Consider the following 22,114-nt stretch of genomic DNA (forward strand, 5'->3'; position numbering starts at 1 on the left):
GGACAAAAAAAGGCTAAATGTTTTAAACAATTGATTGATTAAAATTTAGGTTCAAATTTAAAAAGAATTTAGTTAATTTTATTGTTTTCTCCACATTGTACTTTATATATTTTTTAAACATTTTTTTTTAAATTTTTTATTATTTTTTGTAGTTTTTAGACGTTGGAAATAATAAGAATTAAAAAGGTTATTAAATATAACTACCAATTATAATTAAAAAATGTTATTAAATGTTTAATTCTTCAAAGTCAACGTGTCCTGATAATATAGCTACCAATTATTATTGGCAGATAATTAAATAAAGCTCAAACAATTCGCCAATAATATTAAAGTCTTTACGAAAAACAAAATCTAGCGATCAGCGTCTGAAAGCATATTTGACCACACCAGCAATGTGTGTGTTGGGGAAATAATCATCCCAATTTATGGTTTTTGGATCAAAGTAGAATATCTCATCCTCATCACTACCACACCTCTCCTTTATCGCCCTTCTCAATTTTTCTGTGTTCGTATCATCAAATCTGCATATAAACATACATATTACCAAAATAGGTTGATTCACACAACATATATAATGAACTAATAAAATAATTATTTTAAGATAGTAAACATAATTAACCACTACCATGATTTTTCTTTTAAGAAACTAGCATTTCTTACTATTTTACCTAACAATTGACAATTGACCTAGCTCTAATGGTGAATTCCCTCTAAATTATGGCCATTTACAACTAACATAGGCTTAGTTGTGAATTATATATTTGTCTTCAGGAATATTTTTTATTTTTACAATATTAAGTGGCTAGCTAGTTTTATTTCATGTGTTAAGTTAATGTAGATGTATACTTACACTCCCTTGAAGAAGACATAAGGGCTGAAGAGTTGGACCAAACGCATCAAGAAGGCGACCTTTCTAGAAAGATCTAGATAGGTCCCTTGAAAGTAGCCGCAGCTTGCTGCATTTACCAGGCTAAGAATCTGATCACGAGGAACAAAATTCCATAATCAACACACATAAATCATTGAATATTAATTAAATATTTGAATAAAATTTTTAGATGAGCCGAGACGATGATTGAATTTACCTTGAGGGGAATCAAGTAATGAAGTTCCATGTATCTTCGGACAGCAACCTTAGTAGGCAACTGTGTGCCCCTTCTGACAACGACAGGCTTGCCGTCGTTGCCAATCCACGGCTGCTCCGTGAAGAAACGCAGGCCGCAATCTTGGAGGCGCTGATACACCACCGGGTTCGACATCGAAGATCCCACGTGGTAGATCGTTTGCGCTGCTTCGCCGCCGTGTGCTGCCATTGATGCTATCATGGCATTCACCACCATGTCTGCTGGAATCTGCACTAAAAAATATAGTACATGTCCATTAATTAATCATCATTTAATTATATGTATTTGCATCTTTTATATAAGTCTGATTCCAATCTCTTTACTATTATCATGGATTAATTCCGGTGTACGTGTATGATACATGATATGTTTATGTTTTTAGTTAACATATCAAAATATTCATTTTGATGTCGTGAAGATTAAAAAATAATCACAATTTTTTTTAAAATCTTTTTTTGGCTTAAATTAACCCGTTTTACCCGCAATTCACATTAATAAGCCTTAATTCACGATTAATTAGAAGCTTTGTGGTTGTGAGTTATAAGATAAGATATATAGCCAATTTACGACTAAGAAGCCTCGTGACTGTGAATTATTACAAGTTTAAAGTTGTAAGAATGACTATTTTTTTAACCTTAAGTTTTCACCTTTAAAATGATAAAATAGATATTTTATTAATTCGCTTCATAGCTAAATAGTATAATCAACGGATTTAGTAAATGAAAGATAGAAAAAAAGAATTAGTAAAAGAGAAAATAGCATTACAACCGACCAAGTCCATTATAGCTTGAGGATCGCCTGGAAAGCAACTCAATTTGCCCTTTCCATATCCCACCACGAAGCTATCAATGTGTCTGCCAAAATAATAATAATAATAATAATAATAATAATAATAATAATAAATCAAGAATTAAAATATATATTACCTGACCCCTTCAGTCCAACCGGGAAAGGGTTCTTTGAAAGTACTAGTGATAACAGCAGGGCGAATTATTACTAAAGGAATGTTATTTTTGAAATGTCCCAACAACATTTCTCCAATTGCCTTGGTGAATGAATATGTATTTGGCCATCCATACTTCCTTGCTCTGCCACAACCATACTCATGCTCAACTCAATTCAATATCACTATATATATAAACTTTCTCTTTAGTTGAAATTTGACGTACCTTTTGCAACCCAAATCTTTCATCGTCGATGTAATTTCTTTCTCCGAAGCTCCATCATTGTGCAACTGCTTTAATTTATTATCAATAATTATTTTCTCCGTCTCAATCTTGAGTCCAAGTGTCTCATTCAAAGTGTCACCCAACTTCAATGGCGTCTCCAAAATCAGTCCATCCTTCTCTCCAAATACATATGCTAAAATTCAATATATAACGTAACTACGTCTTCAGAGTTTGATAACAATATCCATTTTTGCTTCTTTTTGTTTTTTTATTTGGGGAGAAACAATGAAGATTTAAATCTTAGATTTCGCTGCTTAAAATTTACCGTTCACATCGTTTAGATGTCTCTTTAGGACACTTGGGACATTTTACCATTGTCATTTTTCATGACGAAGCAATTCATTTTTTTTTAAATCTGTAATAAAACATGACTTTATTCCAAATACGGACTTTCTCAGCTTTAACGTGACATTGGGACATCAATTCTGAACCTTGGGCATTAGTGTTAGCATCTCTAAAAGAGGGAGATGCATCGAATTAATTCCAATATATTCTATTTTCATGTGTTTCACACAACAACGTGCTACGCGAATAAAGTGCTATTAAACGATTTGACCGAATCATATACCAAAAAGAAAATTTATAAATTATTATTATTATTAAAACAATAAAATAATGAGTAATGCTAAATAAACAGCCACATTGTGGCTACCCACAATTTACTTAAGTAGAAAATAATTTAATTTATTTAACTTTTTTTAAAATAAAAATAAATTTAGTCATTTTATCATATTATCTACATTATAGTAATTTTTTTGCAATTTTTTGGTAACTTTTTTATTTTTATTAAAAAAATAAATTAAAAATAAAAAATGCAAAAAAAATTTAAAAAAATAAGTACAATATAGAGAATATAATAAAATAACTAAATCTTATTTTTATTTAAAAAATAAATTAAATAAATCAAGATTATCCTTATTATATTAGTGTGTGGGTGGCCACAATGTGACTGCATAGATTTATTGTAAAATAATACCGAATCATATATCAAAACGAAAAATAATAAATTATTATTATTATTATTATTATATAGTTGAGTCAAGGGTATGCAGACCGGTGGAAACGTGGAGGAAGACACTCAATTGACTGCATTTAGTCACAAAACTCAAAACATTGGCAGCTCCAATTGTATTGATTTCAAGCGCAATATCATATCTGTCACAATTACAAATAAAATCATTGCATAGTTAATATATGTAATCAATGATATAAAGTAGCGTTAGAATTAGGATTACAAGTTTCGCCAGTCAAACATTTAATATATTCCATTTAAAATTATTTAATTAGACAAATATAAGAGAACTCTTGTTTTTTTTTTTTCCTATTGTTGAATTGGGTATTACTAGTATAGAATATTTTATTGCATTATAGCACTACTCTTTTAGAAAATGGAATCAAAATCAAAATAAGGCAATACCTCTCATCAAAATTAGTAGTTGCAGCACAGTTGATGACGACGTTCACTTCTTCAAACAGCTTTTTCGAAGTGGAGCTTTCTAATCCCAAGCAATCACACGTGACATCACCGGATACCACCATCACCTTTTCTTGGATAAAGGAGTTCAATTTTGCCCCATATTTCTCCCTTACTACCTTAAACAACTCATTCCCCATCACCTTCAACATTAAAATTAAATTTTCTTTAATTTATAGATTATGTTCAAATGGATGGTGTAAAAGTCCTACCTTGAGGGTGACCATCATAAATTGAAACTACCTAAAATGTGTAATTACTTATTTTTGAGTTTTACTTAAAGCTGACAAAATAGGCTTGATCCAGTCCAATGAGCTCAAAGAATTTCATCTAGATGGAATTTTGGGCGGGCCTGATCCAGCCTAAAACGGTAAAAAAAAAATCTGAGCCCTAGACAGACATGAAAATTTTGTACAATAAAAAATATCTCGAACCTAATAAATATTATTATATTCAACTATTTAGATATTCGAGTAGAGCCACCCAACGCGATTTTGGAAACTTGGATAGGCTCGAATCTTTTGTCACCTCTACGAAATACTATATACTTCGTCCTTTTCAATTTAACTAGTGTTATACCCGTGCTTCGCACGGTACGAATATTCATACGTATTTGCGAAGTATAGTAGTAGTACTATAGAATTGTAAAAATATATATTAAGTGATATATACAAAACATAATAGAAAGAAATTAAAGAAAATTAATAATTTATATTACATAATACAAAAAATAGGAATTAAAATAATAAAAGACTTTCATATCATACAATTCATATTAAAAGACGACAGCACGACACAAATATAATGATATACATAGAATATTAAATTAGTGATAGTGACTATATCTCTTTAAAAAATAAATAAGAGACAATTTGTTATTTTCATATATTTCTTAAAATTATTAATTTTTACGAATTAAAATAGTAAAAATTAAGTCCAATTTCAATATTAAAATATAGAATAAAATAACATGTTTCCTTAAGATCAACAACATTTTTTCTTAAGTCCCCAAGGGGACTCCAAGCGGTGCGACCTCCTGGTTGTGAACTGTGAGGTCTCGGGTTCAAATCTCATTGCTCTCCCTCTCCAACTCCCCTAAGTCAAAAAAATAAAATAATAAATTTTTTCTTAAAACAAAATTTAAAATATAGAAAAAATAAAACACGCACAGACTTATAACATCAATAATTCTACATTATACTAAATAAAGTAATTAAAAATTTGTTAATTTGCAATTAACAAATCTTTATGTTGTACATATATTAAATTTGCAAGTACACGTGTTTATCATCTATTTTTATTATGGCAAAATATAAATTAATCTTGTATTTGTATTACCATTTTGCAATTAGACGTACTATTCTCCATGGTTTTTGTCACTTTTTTACAAAACATCATTACTATAACTTTCCACAATATGGCTAAGTAAAAACATTCAATACCATAATGTTTTTAAATATTTTTAAATTATGTTTACAGTAATAATACATAAATATGCACCTCATAAAGAGATGCCATATGCGCAATACAAAGGGATATACTAATTTCATATACTAACAATTAATAAGATTAATGAATTTTTGGTACATTTAATGATGTAGTAACTAATAACAGCCCATTATACTTTCGATAATGAAGCTAATAAATATACTAATTTGACAATGAAATAAGGAGATGCAGATTAATGTAACCTATACTTAAGTTGGAATAAAAATTATTTCAAAATATATAATACCATTGAACTTTTTTATTTAGGTGCATAATTATGATAAAATTATCTTAAAAACTACAACAAACAACATAATCTAGTCGTGGTCTCTTCCATTAAACAAAGTAGTCAAATATAAATTACAAATTTCGAAAAACTTCTTTATAAACTACATTATCAGTACTATTACATTCTTCATCACTATCACCACATACCAATATTTTCAAACCTTGTCGACTGGTGACCCTTGAGATAGCAACATAAAGTTGACCATGGCTGAACACAGGTTTCTTCAAATACAAGCCCACATGTGCCAATGATTGTCCTTGACTTTTATTAATGGTCATTGCATATGAAACAACCAATGGAAATTGTCGTCTTTGAAATTTGAAAGGCAATCTTATATCAGAAGGTATCATATTGAGCCTAGGGATCAAAACTAATTGGCCAACATTGTGACCACTTAGTAATTTTCCCTCCAACATATGAGAACCCAACCTTGTAATCACAAGTCGAGTGCCATTACACAACCCATTATGATGATCAATATTTCTCAACAACATTACTGGAGTCCCAACTTTCAAGAACAATTCATGATTTGGTAAACCAGAACACTTCAAACTATTCAAAAACTCAGGAGTGTGAATATCGTTGATCAAGCTGCTACCTGAATCAGATCTGCAAGAACTGTTTGAGCTAAAGTACATTTTACCATCTCCACCCCTGAAATTAATCATGTATTCATTAATGGAATGAACTACATCTAAAGTAGGAGCAAGTATTGCCCTATTATCCAAGTAAGACAAATCAGAGTTATCACTATGGAACAACGGATATGTGCTAGATACGATAGTTCTTAACGGATCATCATTACTCTTAAGCACAATATCGTCAGGTAATCTAATCACAGAAACACCATCACCACAACTCCCAATTAATCCATCTCCAACATCAGCTATCCAACTCGAAAATTCTTCCAATTCAGTGGCCATATTCTCAGACACTTGTCGTAAACGCATATTCTTTGTCAACCTCAACACTTTGCAACTGTTCCAAAGGTAAGATGAATTGATCGTTGCATTAACTATATCATGCCTATTACCTTTAGGGATAACAGGTAATATTTGCCGAAAATCACCACCAAGTACAACAGTTTTACCACCAAATGGCACATCTAACCTTGATTCATCACGAACTCGCATTATATCACGAATACTTCTGTCTAATGCTTCAAAACAATACTTGTGCACCATAGGAGCTTCATCCCATATAATAAGCTTTGCCATCAAAATTAGCTCTGCCAACGGACTTCCTGGTTTTATATTACACATAGAATCCTCATTAATACTAATAGGAATCTTGAAACGTGAATGCGCTGTTCTTCCACCTGGCAATAACAATGAAGCAATTCCACTTGATGCAACATTCAAAACAATTTCCCCCTTTGAACGAATAGCAGCAGACAATGACTTCCATATAAAAGTTTTTCCAGTTCCTCCATACCCATACACAAAAAATATACCACCAAACTCAGATTCCACTGAAGTCATAATTGTATTGTAAACTCCATGCTGCTCATCAGTAAATTTCTCAAGATATTCAAGATGATCTTTAGCCAATTGTTCACGATCATATGCTAACTCATCATAGATCAACCTATCATTGCTCATATCCAAGAATTCCGAAGATGGAAATGGCATTGTTTCAAAATCACGCAAACTCTTACCAAGCTCACCCAATAACTTCTCAATTTCAACCAATGTAAAATTTTGAATTTCAATATCTGTAAGCTTCAAATCTACACAAAAATATTTCCAAAATAAAAGGAATTAGTTGCAAAATAATATAGAATTACATTTAATAGATATACTTATAATTCATATTATTTTAATATTTTTCATCAAAGTACACTTTTGAAACCTATCCTAAACAGACGGTACACTACATTTGCACAAAAAATATCTTTAATTACGCTACATTTTTACACACTTGCCAATAATATATATATATATATATATATATATATATATATATATATATATATATATATATATATAGGGGGTCGCGCCAATGAGACCCCCTAATTTTAATGAGATCTAGAGCACGATCTGGTGCGTTTATTTTATCAATCCTATGGCTGATATTGTATCTGGAGGGAGAATTTTTTTCACAGGTTTCGAATCCTAGAGGAACCAAAAAATTTTAAATTTTGTTATTCAACAGTTTATACTGCATTGTTCATCAGTATATACTGCCTTGTTGATCAGTATATATGTCTTATTCATTACCAATTATTTAAATTTTATTTTTCATCAGTATATACATTTTGTTCGTTAGATATACGTCTTGTTCATTAATATTATATGTCTTATTCATTATCCTCAGTGTTTCACGAAAAATAGGGGATCTCACTGGAGCGCGCCCATATATATATATATATATATATATATATATATATATATATATATACAAACAAATATATATACATATATTTAAATAGAAGTATTACAGGCAGACATACTTGATGAAAAATGAATTGCATATGATACTAAACTTGATACCAACAAATATTATTTAGCTTACTAAATAATAAAATATTATAATATATATTTTTTACAATCACCATATATATCCCTATTTTTAATTAATGCGTTCACTTATAGATCAATTTTAAATGATTGAATTATGTTTCAATATTTTTAAAATATGGAATTCTATTTATGCTATCAAATTATATATCAATAGTTTAATTATTCCACTTTTATAAGTCATTTTTCAATATATAATATAAAAACATACCATATATTTTCAATGTATATACATTCACATATTCATATAAATTTACTCATTATTATCACAAAAGGAGTGCTTTAACTAATAACAAAGCATCATAAAAACATACCTGGATATCGTAATACCAATCTCTGTTGATATAAGATATCATCGCCTAATAAATTCCAAGTACTGCTCCACACATTTTCAGGCCGACTCATGGAACTTGAAGTAAGCAACGTCACAAATAACCTTCTCAAAGATGAAGCAGAAGCCCAATTACTTGCTTCAACAATCCCATCAATATATTCTTTATCATCTTCTAACAAACCCAAAGCATAGCAAGCCTCACGAAATGTTGAATATTGTACACCATTTACACATCTAATATCCTCATAAGAAGTCGCACCTCGAACAATATTCAACAAACATCTTAAGTAAAATGATTCACCCGAACCTGGTGGAACATAATACAATCTACCTATAGAAACTCCTTGTTTCCTTGGTTCCCATCTCCGATGATTTTCCGTAATTTTCCAAACAAATTTTGTAGGAAATTCAGGATATGTAAACTCCTTAGCTTCTGCATACATTTTGTTTGCTTCAAACCAACCTAAGAACATACTTTCATGAATAGTTTCCCTATTCAAAATATTTTCAAGCCGATCTGCCTCTGAAAATATAACCGCATGCTCACCAGGTAAATGGTAACTCAATCTCTCCACAGAAGGTTTTTTGTATTGGATTTCAAATCCAAATACTCTCCAAGCAGCTTCACATGGTGAGATGTATCTACAATCATAATACTGATTCACCTCATCTATGCCCCTCCCTTCATCATCTTCTTCGCTTGAATTATAAAATGATGCAGTAACACGATCATTGCCTTTATTAATATACTTGAATAAATACTTGATCGATCGTGATTGATTACACCATTCTACATTAATATGAGCACCATACTTCAAAAGCAAACCACGATTGTGAGGCACAACATATCTATTGTCCAAAGATATACCATTCTTCAATATAACGCGCCCATTATTCCGCCTTCTATATACAGGATATCCGTCATCATCAACAGTTGTTGCATCAACATATTTCTTTGGAAAATACTTCGTACAACGACCATTCATCATACACGGCGATGAAATTCTGAGGGCACCACATGGACCATGAACCATGAATTCTTTAACAGCTTCATAATATTGAGCATCATCTATTGGATCTGGAATTTCCGCTGAAATGATCTTATCTATATCTTCAGCATCAGGATGTTTATCCTCTTTTGCCATAAATAGCAAAATATGCGCATGTGGCAATCCTCGTTTTTGGAATTCAATTGTGTAAACAACTAAGAAAAGAAAGTTTAATTTAGAATATATATTGAATTCATGAAAATATATGTATAAAGAAAATAATCTATATAAATACCTGCTCGGACCACACCGAATACTCGATCATTGCGAACACTATGAATTAGATTGTCTAACTTTATTTTGAAAACTCTGGAAACTATATCGGGCCGATCCTCTGACTTTAGACCTTTAGCATCAAGATATCTAACTAACTCTGGCCACTTTGGATTGCAAGTAAAAGTGATAAACAAATCCGGATATCCAGCCCAACTACAAATAGTCATAGCATCTTGGTAATTTTGAATCATATATCGTGCACCACCAATGAAAGAAGACGGCAAAATCACTCGTTTTCCCTGCATAGCTGGATCCCTCTCACCTCGTATCAAAGCATCTGCTAAACCTTTATACATATCACATCGCAATTTATTTTGATTATAACGAAAAAAGTTCAATCTACCAGCTTCCACCATAGTGTAACTATCAACAATAAACTGCTGAAACAAACGTCGACAATAGAACAATATAGAAAATTCTCCACGTCTTTCATGCAATCGATAGGCCAAAAATTCCTTCACACTTATTTTCTTCCGCGAAAATTTGCTTTCTTCAACACCCTTTGCAAATGGAATGTCACATTTATACCCATCTTCTCCATATGGAAACAACAATGGATATTGTAATGCAAGATACGATGGATGAAGCTCATTAATTCGTTTCAATTTTCCACTCTTGAACTCAATAACAATATCTCTATTGCCCATTGAATCATCTATGTCTCCAACAATAAGTGCAGCTACTTCGGACGTAGACGGCAAATTATAAGTTCGAGCATCTTTCCCTCTTTCACTAATCAATCTCAATTTCACATCTGGCTGGATTGCATCCCTTAATCGATCCTTAGCCATCCTAAATGACTTCGCCAACACATTTTGTTCATCAAGCATTGCTTGCAAATCACGCACAATTTCAGTATGTAATTCATTAAAATTTCCAACATCCCTGAAACAATATTAAAATACTATAAATATAAAGTAATTACATGTATAAAATATTGTAAAAAAAAAACCACAAATGAAATAAATTACCTCACTGAAAGTATTCTATTGTGAACTTCATTATCTGTGTCATAGATATACAACTGCGCAAACTTTGGAGGACAACCTTCCATAGGCATCAAACTACCAATGAGATGATAGTTTTGCCCATGCAATCGAAAAATCGGAGGGGTATTGCCTTGATTTATCGAGTGATCAATTTTACCACCCATTGATGTGAATCCAAACATATTATTATAAGATCTAATATTTTGGAGATAATGCTTACTTTTGGCATTATTTCCAAAAATAAGATCATATAATACTTTTGGCGGACACATAGCTTTTGGAAGTTCAATTTTTCCATGCATGCAACACAATGAATATTTGGGTTTTGTAAAATTAACAGTCTTCGCCAATCTTTCTTCATACCAAAAAAATGCAAAACAATGTTCACATTCATGAACAACATCTCCAATATCCCAATATTCTGAAGAAAAAAAAAATCAAAATATATTTGTCAATATAAATAACTCGAAAGTACAAAAATAAGTTAAAAGAAAATGCAAAGCACTATCATACTTATTTTCAAAAAGCAACTAAAATATAAGTACCCAATCGGTAAAAAAACTTCTACTCAAATAGCATTCACTAAATTATTCATACAATGTATGCTATCATTCATATATTTTAAAAAAACTATGTACTTACTTATTGTAAACATATTTGAATTTCATAAGTTGTACTCCTTAATATAAAGAATTACCTAAAAATATAATACACTTGCTTAATATGTTCACAGTAAGCAAAATTGGAATCCTTTCAAAGACTTGCAATAGTATTACACAAAAATAACTAACATAATATAAATATAAATTAAAATTTTAACACACACACACACACACACACACACACATATATATATATATATATATATATATATATATATATATATATATATAAATTACTTTTGAGGCATTAAAGAATTACTACTAAACAATGTAAACTATATATAAAACATGATAGAAACATAACATATATAAAAAATTAATCGATAAATATATATAAACTCACAAATTATAGGAAACATATGTTCTTTATATATATATATATATATATATATATATATATTCATTTGTAAACAACACAACACTTATAAAATTAAATATTAATTGACATGTATATATAGATAACATCATTATAAATTTATACTACTAAACAATAACTAATCACCTTGACTTTCAACTTTCTTCTTCTTGCGACGATCAATAATGGAATTATCACTTGGAGATGAAGATACACAAAAAGATCTCTTTTGCTTTTTAAATTTATCAATAATGATAAATTTCGAACCATTGTCTTCAAAATCAACAACACTATCTACATTCTCCACAACATTTGAAGAGATAGACCTTTCAACATCTACAAATAATGACAACACAAAATAAGAATTTTATAAGTTAATCGCTTTAAATTTAACACTGAAGTATACATATTTTAGCAAATCTGGCATAAAAATATAATATAGAATAGTTGAATATATCAAGAATTTTCGACATAAATTTATTAAAATTAAAAAGTCTGTTATTCATTTTCACAGACACACACAAACACAAAATAATATAATAAACCCTAATTAACTAAAACTTGTTTTTCATAGTGATTGGACAATATACATATAAGTATACTGTATAAAAAATTATAGTATAATAGTTTGATATGCGTGTATATATATATATATATATATATATATATATATATATATATATATATATACACACACTCAATTTAATGTCACATTTGAATTATCAGTTTAACTTTGTTGTATATAAATTACATAGTTTCATATATGTGTATCAATACTTATGTTGTTTCTAATTATTTTTTAAATGATAATACTTCTGCTATTTTTGATTAAGTTGTTGTTCATAATAGATAGTTACGTATATTGGAATTGAACAAATAATGCAAAATATTCAATAATCCACGTATTTTCATACGAATCAACAACTCACATTAATATGATAATTTTGAACACAGTGTTTGATATATAAATTGAGATAAATGGTGATAAATAAAACTAAGATAAATAATACCTAGCTAAATACTATATACTTCGTCCTTTTCAATTTAATACACCACAAACAATAAAATAGGTTAGAGAAATTAATTTTTTGTTAGGATATAATTGTCCAAAAAATAAGAGAGAGCGAAAAGTTTACCAATTTTTTGAATATCTTTATTCAACATTATATATATTTTATTCATCAATATATATTGTCTTATTCATTAGTCCCGCATTTCACGAAAAATAACAATTTCACTAGAACTCAACCGTATTAATAGATTATAAATGCTCCACAAATCTTACTATCTTCGGCCTATTAATAATAATTTACTTTCAATTTTTGTCTGTTATATTAATAATGGTTCATTCCAAAAAAGGAAATCACTTTCACTCACAAAACGTTCTGGGATCCTCCACTTTCTATCAATTTTATCCTTAATCACTCTTATTCTTAATAATTGTGCTAAAATTATGAAGCATATTTATTGAGACAAAGGAAGTATTAATTAGCAGAGGTCATATGATTCCTTCCTAGATGTAAAAGGTTAAAAATGGTAAAAATGACATACTTATGACACATAGAGAGGATATATTTTTATGATATTGCCAATCGCACATAAAAGGTCAAAACATGTAAGTAGTATAGACCTACATATACATATTCTGAGCTCAAAGTCAAAGTCTTTTAAGGTCCGCAACTTTGGTCGTTTTGAAAATGTTGGACAAATTTTTTTCACTACAAAAAAACGCGTATTTACCGGCGAAATCTACCGGCGGCGATTTTGCCGTCGGTAGCTAACGGCGGCACGACGGCGGCATTCCAGGCGACCCGTACTCTCGAATATACCGGCCAGTTACCGACGGCAAACTTGCCGCCGGTAGATAACGACGGCGATGCCGCCGTTAATGTTAAAATACGCATTAAATAATTAAATTAATACAATTAACGACGGCAAATTTACCGCCGCTAGATAGCGACGGCATTTGCCGTCGGTAATCTTTAAAATATAGGGCAGCGGGTTTGCAACTTTTTTCAGTTTCTGCGCCGCAACCCCCCACGCGAACAGAAAATAAACCCCCCCCCTGCTGCTCTTCCTTCGCCGTCGCCGCCGCCGCCGCCGACCGCTGACCGCCGCCGACCCAGCAGGTAACTCTCTCTCTCTCTCTCTCTAGATCTATATATATATATATATATATATATATATATATATATATATTTAATTAATTTTAATTATATATATATAATTATATAATTTCACTTATATTATTTATTGTAGTTCGACGACCTCGTTTCACCGCCTTCTTCACGACATCCACCGGAAACCACCACCGTACGCTCTCTAATTTATTTATTTAATTATTTAATTATGAATTTATTTATGTATTTAATTATATATTAATTAAATAGATTTATTTGTTATATATAGTTAATTAATTTATAATAGATTTTGTTTATAACTAAATTATATGAAGCATGATTAATTTTAAATTATATTAATCCATTTAATATATGATGTTGTTAGTTTAATTTTAAATTATGAAGCATGATTAATTTTAAATTATATTGTAAGTTGTTAATTTGTTAGAATAATTTATATATGTTGGATAATTTTGTTAAATTAAATGTTATGTGCTATGTGTTTATGAAATGTTATATTATTATATATATATATATATATTGTGGGATAGATTTAATCAATTTCCTAAGGATCTTCTCCCTTTGGGATAGAAATTGATTATTTCTTAAGGATCTTCTCCCTACAAATGATTGTTTTTAATTTAATTACCATGATTTTTATTGCTTTTATTTGTATTGTATTATTGCTTCGACATTGGGGGGTCGTGTAGACCTAGTATAGGCTTAGTAAATTAGGACCACTATGGTCACTATAGTTGCTGGTAGAGTCGAGCACTTGGTAGTTAGGATAGTGGGGTTATGCTGTCGAAATTTTGTTAGATTTCAAGTAATTTATTATGTTTTATTTGTTTTTTTCAATTAGAATTTGCAAGAATGAGTGATAATCGTACGTGGATGTACGCGAGATACAATGATCGTACCGCATTTGAAACGGGGCTTGAGTTTTTCCTTGAGTGGGCGTTCAATCAAACGGCGTACACAGATGGACAAGGTAACATTAGGTGCCCGTGTAAGAAGTGCAAGAATCAAGCGTATTTAGATGTACCTACGGTCAGAGAACATGTTAGTAGGCGTGGATTTGTCCTGAATTACAAAGTTTGGGTTTGTCACGGGGAAGCACCGCTGTCTATGCCGAGAGAACATGCTATAATGAATGAGGATGATGGATTATATAATAACTACGAAAGGATGGTGCATGACCATGCTGGACCTAGTAATTATCAAGATCCTCCAAATCTGGAGCAGCCGCCCAATAATGACGCTCAACAGATTTATAATATGTTGGATGCAGCGGATACTCCATTGTACGCAGGATGTGACACGTACTCACAATTAAGTTGGATGACTCAATTCATGAGCATAAAGACTGAAAGCCACATGTCAGAGAGGACTTACAATCAGATGTCTTCGATGATGAAAGCTGCTTTACCAGAGGGTAACAACTGTCCAGAAGACTTCTATAGTACGAAAAGAAATCTACGTGGTTTGGGTTTGCCAGTAGAGAAGATCGATTGCTGTGTTAATAACTGCATGTTGTATTGGGGGGAAACTAGTGAGCTACATAGTTGTATGTTCTGTGACCAATCACGATATAAGGACAGCTTGCGTGCATCTGGGAGTCGCAGAAAGAAACAAGTGCCCGCTAAACAGATGCACTATTTTCCCTTGACGCCCCGATTGCAGAGATTGTTTGCATCTCCTGCAACTGCTGAACATATGCGGTGGCATGCGACCTCCACAGACGATGGGATAACTGCTGAAATTAAATTAATATATTGACTAATATAACTTATTTATCTTATATAAATGCATATACAGAGCTTGGATCCTGGTACTCCCCAGGATGCACCGAACTATGCCACCTTCCTCCGCCTCCACACGTACGCCGACGGAAGTTATACGTCGGAGAGAGATGCTAGAATTGACGTAAGTGTTTAAGTTTATTCAAATATTTAGTGAATGTATTTATTTTCTAACAATTATGCATTGTTATGTATGTATTAGGCCGAGGTTCATCGACTGGCCGCTGCCACAGGACGACAGGAGCGGCTAGACGAGGTGTATTTGGAGGTGGTGCAAATTGATAGGTCACGGATCTACGGCGTCGGGAGTGCCGGGCAGAGTCAGGCTAGTAGGGGGTCTATCCGCAGCACGGGCACTTCTGCGGTGTCTCAGCAGCTTTATGAGACACGGATCTCCACGCTGGAGGAGCGATTGGCGGCAGAGCAAGCACAACGCCAACAGATAGAGGAGCGCATGGCGGCAGAGCAAGCAGAACGCCAACAGATGCAGGACCGCGTGGCTCAATTGGAGGCGTTTATGAGGATGTATAATGCTCCGCCACCTCCACACCCTGATGCCGATGATGATGATGATGATGATGCTTAGACTTATGTTTATGTTTTCAAACAAAATTACATTTGCACTTTCTTTTCAAATTTATGTTTTATTGAACTATATATTTCAAGTGCTTTAATTATTAAAACTATAAATGTTTTATATATTTATGGCAATGATGATGATGATTGCATTTAACATAAACAAATAAATTCAAATCACATTATAATAACCAAATTAAAACACTTTTGGTGTATTAATGTAAAAAAAAAAAAAAAAAAATTAATTAATTAATTAATTAATTAATTAATTATTAAATATTAATTAAATATTTTACCGACGATAAAAATAAGGACCGAAACGAACTCGCTCACTAATTAACAACATATTTAAGGTATTATCTCCACATATTCAAAGATTATAATTATATGAGTGAGTATATAGCATTTAAATGAATTAATAGATGTAGATATATCAATAATACGAGTGTTCTGTACTGGTGATCACTCGAAAAGAATTTCAAAGTTAAGCGTGCTTGACACATAGCACAAGCAAGATAGGTGACCCACTGGGAAGTCGGGTCGCCGACTGGGAAGTTCGTCTAAAGTATGCAATACCGTATAAATACGGAAATAAATTGTGGATATACAATATACAATAAAATAAATAAATAAATAAATAAATAAATAAATAAATAAAATAAAAAAATAAAATAAAAAACATTACCGTGGGCAAAACGCCGTCGGTAGTTACCGACGGCAATTTCCCCTCGGTAAATACCCGGCCATCCTCCGGCGTGACCCACCGGCCGGCGGCAGTTTTTTACCGACGGCGATTCGCCGCCGCTAGTTAGCGGCGGTACTCGCCGTCGGTAGTTTTCCGGCAGGGTCAGCCGGACTCCGGTGGCTCTCTACCGACGGCAAAATAGCCCTCGGTAACTAGCGGCGGTGTCTGCCGCCGCTATTTCTCCGGCTATTCTCCGCCGTTTAACGGCGATAATTCCGGCGGCATCGCCGCCGTTAACTGCCGACGGCGGATGTTCGCCGCCGTTATTGTCGTTGCCGACGAACCATTTAGCGGCGGGAGATTGCCGCCGTTATCGCCGCCGGTAACACTATTTACCGGCGGCCGTCTTTTTTTACCGACGGCATTTAGCCGTCGGTAATCAGCGCTTTTTTTGTAGTGTTTGGGCTTCCAATTGTAGGACAATTTTTTAAAAATTCGGCATCCGTAGGACAAACTGAGCCCGGTCGTTGATTTTTTGAAAATTTGTCCTGCAATTCCAAGCCTGAAAAAAATTGTCATACATTTACAAAATAGCTAAAATTACGGGCCTAAAAAAACTTTGGGCTCTCAAATTTAATTTAATTCATCATATTTTATTTTCCTCCCAATATATTATGTTCATATTTTAAAGTTCTTTATCTCTCTTAAATATAATTCGTACTATTTTATATAAATATGATAGAAAAAATAATTTGAAGTAATTTGTCTAAAATGTAATTAAAAAAAACTATGCTTTGTGCCATGTGGTGGTAGCATCCGAACTAGCAATTTATCTAAAATATTGTACTTACCTTTATTAGTAAGAGTCAACACATATGTGTATGCAATTACACATAGTGCAAAACTAACAAATTTTTAGATAACCCATAAATCTCAAATACTGACCAAGTTAAATAGATAAAATACTTTGCTCAAGTTGTTGGCTTCACAAGCACAAAAAATAAATAGGGGAAGAAAAAAGTTACTAATATATATGAAGAAAGGTTATATATACATTGGGGTCAAAACACCCACTTAGATCAAACTTTGTATTATAGTAAAAAAGTCAAAATTTTAATTTGAAATTAATTCAAATTAATTTCAAAATTGAGTGCTAATTTTGTAGTTATTATAAAATTAAAGATTTATTTATAAATTATATTTTATCTGTTTTTTATTTTATTTCTATCTAAAATTGTAAAATTCGACTAATTTTATGTAAATATTTGATTTGAAATGTAAAAGTTATATTTATTTAAAAATTAAAATTTAAAAAAAAAATCTCTCTACTCTCTCATTTTTTTAGGCTTGAAACTTTAATCGTTTTGTAAATGTAGGACAAATTTTCAAAAATTCGGCGACAAATTGAACTCGATCGACAAAATTTTTGAAAATTTGTCCTGCAATTGTAAAGTGTAAACCCACAAATATTTGTCCTACATTTGCAAAACGGCCAAAATTACGAACCTACAAATTTAAAACTTTGGGCTCACGTATACTCGATCAAATAGTTGCACATACAAACATACCTCAGTGTTGAAACGATGCAAAGCTGATGTAGAATCTGCAGCCCTCAAAAGAAGATGCAACTTTTTTACATTTGGTTGAACCCTCATTACCTTCTCTATGAAAACTGCACAAGCAGATGAGTGAAAAATCTATGTATGTTGAGAGAGAGAGAGAGAGAGAGAGAGAGAGAGAGAGAGTACCCTTTGCAAGAAAGCCAGAGGCACCAGTGAGAAGGATGCTTTTGTTTTCAAGAAAGTGAAGAATGCTGTGAAATTCCATTCCAATTAGTTCAAGAATGAAGTGATGATCTTTGTTGTGAATGGGCGATAAATATATAGAGCGAGAGAAAGAAAGATAAAAGGGAACAGAACACGTTGGTTTCACGGAAAAAAGTGAGGTTCTCAGTTCTCACATATCAATTTTGTTTATTCATGAGCGAGTATAATTTCAACCTTTTCAATTAATGAGAAAAAATAGGAAGTTGTTTCTGGGACCACGTTATTCCTTTGGCCTTTTGTATAATACGGAGTGCATTTTTAGTGTTTTTTGAGTATTGTTTGAGTGATTTTTTCTAGCGGGCCGGCTAGTTTAGGTTTATTACATTTTAATTAATTACTCACCCCCTTCATAAAAATTACTATAATTTTATTAGAGGTAAATATTAAAATAAGCCATTTTACTTCAGTAAAAGTTATTTCTAACCATAAAATTAATAATATACTAATAATAACCACTCTTACCATAATACCCTTTTATTATTTTATTTTAAAGTTCATCAATTCTTTAAAACTCTAAAAATTAATCAAATAAAAAGAATAAAATGAAAAAATTTAAAACTCTCAACCTATGATGCACGGATTCTTCAAAAATTAGTATGTACGGCGAATCGGATTCTTTTAGGGTGCGATTCTCTCGGATTCTCGTTGGATTCGCACCCGATTCGCCACGTGGCGTATCTTTTAAAACAATTTATAAAAATAAACCGGATTCGCAAATTCCATAGACGAAATTCACGTATCTTGTGCACGAAAGACCTACACAAGGTTATTTTGATAATTTTATTTTCAGTTATGACTTATATATTGGACTAATAATATTTGAATCGTTATATTGTTGCTCAATTAACTTATATAATTGAAAATGCTTAACGTTTGGGTAAAATAAAATGTAAATTACATATAATTAATTTAAGAAAATTTAAATTGTAGTATATATTTTATAAGCATTATATATCATAAAATTTTAATAATTAGATATATCATTGCCGAATCACACCATATAATTTTTAAAAACTCGTATCCCCGTACTCGTATCGTATCGCCCCCGCATCCGCACCTCCGTACCTATGCAACATAGCTCTCAACCCCCAAATCATCGTCACCCCCAACCCAAATCCCATCCTCCTTCTCCTACTCAGGCTTTGCACAGCTGTAGTTGGTGGGCGTTATCGCCGCCGCCGCGACCACCATCAAACGTCTACATCTTGATTTTTCCACTCGTCCTCTACGGTTCACCGACCTGTTTTGCGGCGGGCAATTGCTAAAATCTACAACTTCGGCGAAAAAAGAAGAATTGATGTGGGGGTGGTGGAAGGGGATGGAGAAGGTGCGGTTGCCGACGGTGGTGAAAAGTACAAGAAAGTGAGAATTAAGGCGGTGAAAGTTATTAGTTGCAAGAGTATACGATTTCAATGAAGAAGAAATTGGGGGACAGATGGGGTGGGAGGGGGGCAAATTAGGCTCCCAGTTTCTTGTCAGATGTGGGTCCCCTTCCTTTTTAATTTTTTTTCATTTTCTTTATCGGTAGTTTCACTTTTTGTTTTGTGTATATTATTTTCAGGTTTAAAATTAAATATAGAGTTTTATTATATTATGTGGGACCCTATATAAAAGGTAAGAAATTGGTTTGTTATTGGAGAAGATGGTGGAGAAAAAAATAAATGAGTTCTAAAACTGATGTGGCACTTTGGATGCTGAAATTTGAGTTTATTGTTGGAGGCACCCTAACAAATACTCCTCTTCCATGAATCAAATTAATTGCAGAAACAAGTCTCTTCTCATTTTCGTTGCAGTGATTCTGTTGGAAAGGAAAGAATCCATTAGAATAATTTAGGGGTCAAACATCTCAATCAAAGATCCCTAATTTATTTGTTTCCTTTTGTTATGACATTCCTTGTACAATGTTTTTCATCCCTATAAAAGGGATTGTTGTAATACTCAAGAATCATCCAATTGAATACAATACAAGTTTCAGCCCCCTACAATATATCTCTAATTTATACAATGATACCATGTTTAACATCAGAGCAGTTTTTTATCCTAAGAACTCAGAAACATATCATCATTGTTCCATACCTTTCTCAACCTTTTTTTTTTATCAAGGCAGTAGTCGCCCCTGATCACACCCCCCTCTCGCCACCTTTCGCCGGCCTGTACCGAAGCTCGAAGGACAACCGCCAGCCATGGTCAGAGGACCACCGAACCGGTCCAGCAACCCGTCGTCGCGAAAAAAGGAGGACAAATCGAAGCTTTTCTGCACACATTGTGGTATGAAAAAGCATACCAAAGAAATGTGCTTTCAACTTGTTGGCTATCCCGATTGGTGGGAAGACAACCACAAGACCTCACATGCTAGAGGAAAGGCGGCAATCGGCGTCGAAGATGTGGCCGGATCCGCGGCGGTGGCGGTGAGCGGCGCCAAGGCCGACGAGAGGGGGAGAGCCGAGAACAAAGAAAGAGCGGCGCCTAGAGGAAAAGAAATGGGAGAAACAGGTATAGGGTTTAGTGGTTCACCACTAAACCCTCAAACTCTTGCTAAATATCATAAGAGACCCCATCTTATGCAAAATGACCCCCTACTCTTATTAAATATCATAATAGCCCCCATTTGCAGTCTAGTCCCTCGAAATTTAGGGATTTATATAGTATACCCCATTTTATGCAAAACCACCCCCCAAAATCGCATAATTTTTTATATTAACCCTAAAAGTCCTTCAAACTTTTCCGCTGCGTACCAGATGTTGGGTAATAAGACCGATAGGGATGAGGGGTGGATTTTTTTATTGTGGGGCCACAGATACTATGACTTTTGATAAAGCTGATATAATTGAATCATCACAACCTTTTCGAACACATGTTCAAACAACCAGTGGTGATTTAACTCCGGTTGAAGGAGCCGAAACTATATAAATTTCCCCCACTTTACGCCTCTCAAATTATTTATATGTTCCGTCCCATCCCATAAGCTAATGTCAATTAGTCATGTTACGAAAGAACTCAATTGTACCATGCTGATGCATCCTCATTTCTGTCTTCTTCAGGATATCAGGACGGAGAGGATTATTGGGTGTGGCACTGAGCGGAATGGGTTGTACTATGTGGATGAGATAGCTCAACAAGGCAAGGCGATGCTGGCTCACGGAACTGCAGACTGGGAAGCCTGGCTTTGGCATCGACGGTTGGGACATCCTTCCACGGGTTATCCTAAGATTTTATTTCCTAGACTAGTGCAAACTAAGTCATTATCTTGCGATACTTGTGTTTTAGCTAAGAGTCATAGACAATCTTTTAAACCTCGTGACACACTAGTTGATTCT

General features: G+C 32.7%; 2 protein-coding genes and 1 long non-coding RNA gene across 3 annotated transcripts; 1 reads left to right on the forward strand and 2 right to left on the reverse strand.

Annotated features, from left to right (window-relative positions):
• Positions 1-256: 256 nt before the first annotated feature.
• LOC131021060 (fatty acyl-CoA reductase 3-like) lies at positions 257-18,945 on the reverse strand. Its single transcript, XM_057950142.1, has 10 exons — positions 18,720-18,945; positions 18,540-18,643; positions 3,771-3,970; positions 3,408-3,508; positions 2,294-2,486; positions 2,051-2,212; positions 1,897-1,978; positions 1,086-1,352; positions 851-978; positions 257-521 (listed from the first exon to the last, which is right to left on the reverse strand). The coding sequence occupies exons 1-10, from the start codon at positions 18,796-18,798 to the stop codon at positions 359-361; spliced, it is 1,479 nt and encodes a 492-aa protein (XP_057806125.1). The 5' UTR covers positions 18,799-18,945; the 3' UTR covers positions 257-358.
• Positions 5,630-12,232, reverse strand: LOC131021049 (uncharacterized). Its single transcript, XM_057950132.1, has 5 exons — positions 11,936-12,232; positions 10,754-11,192; positions 9,742-10,667; positions 8,438-9,661; positions 5,630-7,333 (listed from the first exon to the last, which is right to left on the reverse strand). Exons 2-5 carry the CDS (start codon positions 11,071-11,073, stop codon positions 5,676-5,678), a joined length of 4,128 nt encoding a protein of 1,375 aa, XP_057806115.1. The 5' UTR covers positions 11,074-11,192; positions 11,936-12,232; the 3' UTR covers positions 5,630-5,675.
• LOC131021070 (uncharacterized) lies at positions 13,527-15,055 on the forward strand. Its single transcript, XR_009100832.1, has 3 exons — positions 13,527-13,917; positions 14,048-14,101; positions 14,771-15,055. It is a non-coding gene; the product is annotated as an uncharacterized LOC131021070 (long non-coding RNA).
• Positions 18,946-22,114: the final 3,169 nt, after the last annotated feature.

This window comes from Salvia miltiorrhiza, chromosome 1 (genome assembly GCF_028751815.1).
Source record: "Salvia miltiorrhiza cultivar Shanhuang (shh) chromosome 1, IMPLAD_Smil_shh, whole genome shotgun sequence".
NCBI classification, from domain to species: Eukaryota; Viridiplantae; Streptophyta; class Magnoliopsida; order Lamiales; family Lamiaceae; genus Salvia; species Salvia miltiorrhiza.